This window comes from Hipposideros armiger, unplaced genomic scaffold, assembly GCF_001890085.2.
Source record: "Hipposideros armiger isolate ML-2016 unplaced genomic scaffold, ASM189008v1 scaffold_45, whole genome shotgun sequence".
NCBI lineage: Eukaryota > Metazoa > Chordata > Mammalia > Chiroptera > Hipposideridae > Hipposideros > Hipposideros armiger.
The window spans coordinates 4,968,338-4,974,327 of record NW_017731395.1 but is presented as its reverse complement, the minus strand read 5'-3'; the positions used below and the strand labels follow the sequence as shown (position 1 = coordinate 4,974,327).

The 5,990-nt window shown below is 43.0% G+C and overlaps 1 protein-coding gene across 1 annotated transcript in view; it reads left to right on the top strand.

Moving 5' to 3' along the window:
* TP53BP2 (tumor protein p53 binding protein 2) overlaps positions 1–5,990 on the top strand; it is a 187,140-nt gene that overhangs the window by 158,831 nt on the left and 22,319 nt on the right. The window contains exons 6-11 of the mRNA XM_019639597.1: positions 746–920; positions 2,034–2,215; positions 2,603–2,767; positions 3,150–3,378; positions 4,630–4,737; positions 5,068–5,216. Of these exons, the coding sequence (XP_019495142.1) occupies positions 746–920; positions 2,034–2,215; positions 2,603–2,767; positions 3,150–3,378; positions 4,630–4,737; positions 5,068–5,216 (1,008 nt within the window). The remainder of the gene's footprint in view (positions 1–745; positions 921–2,033; positions 2,216–2,602; positions 2,768–3,149; positions 3,379–4,629; positions 4,738–5,067; positions 5,217–5,990) is intronic.

The window sequence follows — 5,990 nt, the reverse complement described above, 5'->3', positions numbered from 1 at the left end:
TATGTTTTAGGTATATTATCTGAGTTTATCCTTTATTATAAATTTTGAGGGGTCTATTACTTAGTTTTAGTTAAAATGTTTACTGTAATAGAAATAAAATTCTAAGTTGCATAATTGAGTTTTCTAAAGGCGTTAAGTAGTTCTTTGCCTTTTTTCTAAGTGTATTTATTGAGTATATACTAACTATGTAAGGTACAAAAAGATGTACATTTCACATTTCATTTAATCCTCACTTGCAGCCCTGTGAGGTCGTTATTATTTTTGATCACCCACTTTATAGATGAAGAAACAGACTTGTATACTCGTTGAGGTTATGTAATTTGCCCAGTCTCATAGCTAATAAGTGGCAGTGCTTGGGTTCGAATTCAAATTCGACTCTAAAGCTTATCATTTAACAACTTGCTTAGACTGCCTCCCGTCTCTCCATGAGCTCCTTAAAATTGTATCCACACAGTTCATGAAAACTAGTTCAAGGTTCACGGCTTGCTTGCTGCATAAGAACCACTTGGGTTAAAAATACTGGTTCCTGGATCTTACTCCCAGGAGATTCTGGGGTTGAGGCCGGGAGTGTGTTTTAAATGAACTGCCAAGGTGTTTCTGATGGCCGTGTACAGGACAGATGGTGAGACCAGGACAGTGTGACATATGGACCTCGGTGTCGGCATCTCAGGTTGTGGTTAGATTATTTTGGGGTTATTGGTATCCCTGCATAAATGATATGTCTGATGATGGCTTTTATCTGTAGGAGCAGCGCCTGAAGTTTCTAAAGCAGCAAGACCAGCGTCAACAGCAACAAGTTGTGGAGCAGGAGAAGCTTAAGAGGCTAAAAGAAATAGCTGAGAACCAGGAGGCTAAGCTGAAAAAAGTGAGAGCACTTAAAGGCCACGTGGAGCAGAAGAGGCTCAGCAACGGGAAACTTGGTGAGTTGTTCTCCGTCCATTTACACCAGCACTAAAGGCTGCGCGTTAAACTGGGTGTAAACACATCGGCGTGGGAAGTTTAGATCCATTTTTAGCAAGTGAGAAGCAGAAGATGAGACTTTGTATGCAGATAACTGTAAAATGATTTTTTGAAAAGAATAATTCACTGTAGTTTCGATGCAGTTGGTTCCCCTGAATTGAATTCAGCTGTTGAATGGTTCAAGCTTCCTAAGTTACTTGTGGAATGTGTACTAGTCATTTGTTTTTTTCCTCTCTAAATATTTTTTGACTGAAAATTAGATGAAGGCAAGGAGTTTTATTCATACAATAGCTCCATCTGTTACAAGACCATTTATATTACAATTGTAGTGGCTTAATAGTTCCATCTAATACTATAAAATTGAGATTAAAAATTCCAAAGAAATTAATGGAGTTTAATATTTAATAATGTTCTTAATACAAATTATGCTAAGGATACATCCAGAATGAGGCACAGGTATTTAGAGATGTTTCTGGTGATTTCAGTTGCTCATAAAAGAAATAGGTTGGGGCCGGCCGAGTGGCGCGATGGTTAAGAGCTGGCTTGGGACGCCAGAGGGCCCCGGTTTGGATTCCACATATGAGGACCAGTGACACTGCCCTCTACAGCTAAGATGCTGACAACAGCTCGACCTGGAGCTGGGCTGCTATGAGTTGCTGGCTACAGCGTAGGCTGATACCCCTGCTGCAGTGGGTTGCCATGGGCTACCGTGTGTGGCCAGCAGCTGCCGTGAGCGGCCATCCAGAAGCTGGCGACTGATCTGCCTCGCCCAGGAAGAGCGCAATGATGGTGCCAACTTGGGCCAGTGAAGCAACGTCCTCCACAACTAGACTGAAGAACAAAACGACAGCAACTTGTCTGTTCCCCTTCCCCCAATTCCCCAGCGCTGTTCCCATCCCCCAATTCCCAAATAAAAATCTTTAAAAAAAAAAAAGAGAGAAATAGGTTGGCTCTAGGACATTTCTGGAAAATTTCTCTTTTTATTAAAAAGTTTATTGTAAAACCTGGTTGCCTGGGAAGTGGTCCATTCTTGTTTTTCTTTTCAACTACTGTTGCTCTTCTTTTCATTCTAGTGGAGGAAATTGAACAGATGAATAATTTGTTCCAGCAAAAACAGAGGGAGCTCGTTCTGGCTGTGTCAAAAGTAGAGGAACTTACGAGACAGCTGGAGATGCTCAAGAACGGCAGGATCGACGGTCACCATGACAACCAGTCTGCGGTAGCCGAGCTGGATCGCCTCTACAAGGAATTGCAGGTAACCCGTGGGCTGCTTGTGATCACAGTTGACCCCCCCTCTCCAGGAAGAGTTGTCCACAGGAAGTGCTGGATTTCGGTCTCTTCTCCTTAAAGTGGGGCAGAGGGGAGGAAGACCTAAACCCCAGAGAATCCAGAATAAACTTGATAGTACCTCAGACAGGAAATCTGAGGCATTCCTCATAACCACAGACAGTGGTCTAACACTTAAATTTAAACCATGAGATGAGCAGTGTGGAGGGGTGGAAGGGCCCTATGCTTTTAGAAATCATATAATAGTTAACCGTGTGATTATCTGTTTGAGATGATCTGTTTGAGAAATTTTTCTTCCTACTCCTTGGCTACCTTCCTCTCCCCCCCCCCCCCCCCGCCCCCCTATTTTATTCAGCTAAGGAACAAATTGAATCAAGAGCAGAATGCCAAGCTGCAACAACAGAGGGAGTGTTTGAATAGGCGCAATTCAGAGGTGGCAGTCATGGACAAGCGTGTGAATGAGCTGAGGGACCGGCTGTGGAAGAAGAAGGCGGCGCTACAGCAGAAAGAAAACCTTCCAGTAAGTGGGCTGTCCCGTGTGGGCCAGCGGGAGGGGAAGAGATGACCAGCCCAGTGAGGTCAGCTGCCATTGCAGCTCCTGCAGGGTCATCGTTCAGCGCACGCTCAGCAGAGAGAGACTGGGCTTACGGCTCCTCGGAAGACAGCCCACTGCTCTTTTTCTTGTTAATGTTGTTACCTGTGTGGCTCTGCTCCTAATAAAGTATGGGTGAGAGCTCCTTGTCCAGTGGTTTTGTTTGGGGATGCTTCTTGTAGACTGTAGGGCTAGATCCTGTAAGAGCTGGTTTTTATACATTCTGAAAACTTCATGGCCTTTTCTGAGTGTGGTCCAACCTGACTTGTAATTGACTTGCAATACTAAAGGTCCTGTGCTTTCTCCTAAGGTTTCACCTGATGGACACCTGCCTCAGCAAGGGGTGTCTGCACCAAGCCGCGTGGCTGCCGTCGGTCCCTACATCCAGTCGTCCACCATGCCGCGGATGCCCTCCAGGCCTGACCTCCTGGTGAAACCAGCCCTGCCAGATGGTCCCTTGGCCATGCAGCCTGCAGAGGTGCCCATGAAAGTACACACACTGCCTAACATGAGATCTGGGGCCGCTTCCCAAACTAAAGGTAAAAACAAGTCACTTTCGAGTCTTCACAGCTTAATTCTGCCCGTCCTCACTCTTGTTTTTCTCCAAGGTTGAGTTTTGAAAGAAAGGCTTCCTAGCCCCTGTTCGTATTTATTATAAATCTGAGAATCTCCTTGTAGTCTTCACTAGTGCAATGATAAGTTTCTTAATCCTAAATGATACAGTTCTATTCAGGAAATGAAATAGAGTATAATATTTTTTCAAATCTGAAAATTGTTTTGAATTCCCTCTTGTGAATAAGGAAATTTGGATCGGATGTTAGTAACTTGAGAACTTTTCTTTTGGTGTAAAAACACCAAGTATGTGGTTAGTGGTGTCACCTTCGCAGAGCGTGAGGTGGTGAATCCACCCTGTTGATAAATGGTATTTACTGTTCATATGTGCTCATGTGTGAGAAGTCGGCTGCTGATAATTTTTAGAGTAAATTTTGTTGGGAAATAAAGAATCACAGAGGCGCCTGTGTGTGGTCTTGCATTCTGTGTAATCCTCAGATACGTGGGGAGGTATGAGCCAGAGTTTTGTAATAGGAGGCGGAATTGAGGGGAGAACCATAGGAAAATCAGAGTAAAAACATTCTTTAATGACCTTATCATTCCGACCTCTGGAAGGAAAAAAGAATAGCCAGTATTGCCTCTTTTCCCTAACCACTGTCATGTGCCAAAAAATTGCTAGCTTTAAAATTATGTATTATTTTGCCATAAATGACTACTGTGAAGCAGTAGTGCCACCTGATCTGGGTCTTACTGTAGAAAGAGTTACTTTTGTTTTGTTCTATAAGGAACAATAAAAGCTGTGGTTTTGAAACTTAAATGTCAGTGTAGAAAAAAACCTGAGTACACTGATTTGTGACACTGTGGTCCAAGTCATGGGTTAAAATCTGCTTTTTTGCCTTTTTGTGGTGCATGCGTCCTTGTGGTGTCATCATGTAAGACACACCTTCTAGCCCTTGGTCTTGCTAAGTTGGAAATCATTTTCTGGGTGTGAAGAGTAACATGTCCTTGCTGGTTCAAGCACTTTCTGTTTACCACGATTAATTTTAAATTGTTTGAGTCAGGGGAAAATCTTCAGTTAGAATGAAAAAGTCTGATATTTTCTAAATAAGCTTATTGGGATTATTGTGAGTTTGAAATTTAAAGCCATTTTTGGAGATTAAACTTCTTAGCAGCAAAACAAACCATCAAAAATCTCTTTAGAATGCTGGGTTATTTGTAGGTGTTTTTCTGCATTCTAGGCTCTAAAATCCACTCACTTGGCCCTGATTGGAGTCCAAATGCAGATTTCTTCCCGAGCCATTCCTCCGCTTCTGTACTGAAAAGCTCTGGGAATGCGCCAGACCAAGGTGAGGTTCACTTGTGCCACTCCGGAACTTTCTATTTTGGCCATCCAAAAGGTGCCATGTGTTCTTTTTTAGACAGTTTATTTTGTAGTGCGTTTAAACTAGGGACAGTATTTATTTCCAGAACACCATCATTTAGCCAGGGAGTTAAGGTAGTACCAGCATTGCAGTGTTTGGGTTATTCTTTAATCAATTTAAAAATAATAAAACTTCCATGGGTACAGGGTTTCAAAGAGATGGTGGAGGAGAGAGAAACATCTGCATGAATAAGACATTTTATTTCCAACAGTTTGACTTTCATTGTGATTTAGTTTATTTTCCTGTCTTTTTCAGCTGATGATGGGGAGGTTCCGCTGAGGGAGAAGGAGAAGAAAGTCCGTCCCTTCTCAATGTTTGACACAGTCGACCAGTCTGCTGCCCCACCCTCCTTTGGGGCCCTGAGGAAAAACCAGAGCAGTGAGGATATCCTGCGGGATGCTCAGGTACGTAAGACGGTCCCTGTTTTAAAATGTAATGGTAATTCCAAATGCATTTTTTTTTTTTTTTAGAAGAGATAAAGTATTACAATGAGGGACGGCAGGAAAAACCAAACTATATCAGGAAGGTTAGAAAATATAACAGTATTCTGTTATTTTAAATTCTGTTGCTTTAGTCCGTTTGTGGTGTCACAGCATTTTGGAGGATGACTGACATGCTTGCTTCTGGGTCATATTTCATGTGATTCTCTAAAAAAAATGTGAATGCATTGAAGAACATCATTATTTGTGCTGTTCAGTTACTTTGTCTCTTCAAAATTTGGAGCTGAGTTTCCGGCAGATGATTTGATGGTGAATCTTCTGACTGTTAGGATCCCACCCTTTGACAAGCAGGTTATTGGTATGCGCTCCAGGCTGGGTGTCTGTCACCACAGTGGCCTAGGTTGCATGAAGCGCTGATGAAGAAGAATGGTTTTCCATTACTGATGCCATCTGTGACTATGTCAGGGCAGAAGTTTTTTGTTTTTTTTTTTATGTTTTTTTGTTTTTGTTTTTTTTTAATTGGGAAATTGGGGGAATGGGAACAGTGCTGGGGAATTGGGGGAAGGGGAACAGCACTGGGGAATCGGGGGAAGGGGAACAGACAAGTTGCTGTCGTTTTGTTCTTCAGTCTAGTTGTGGAGGACGTTGCTTCATTGGCCCAAGTTGGCACCATCATTGCACTCTTCTTGGGCGAGGCAGATCAGTCACCGGCTTCTGGACGGCCGCTCACTGCGGCTG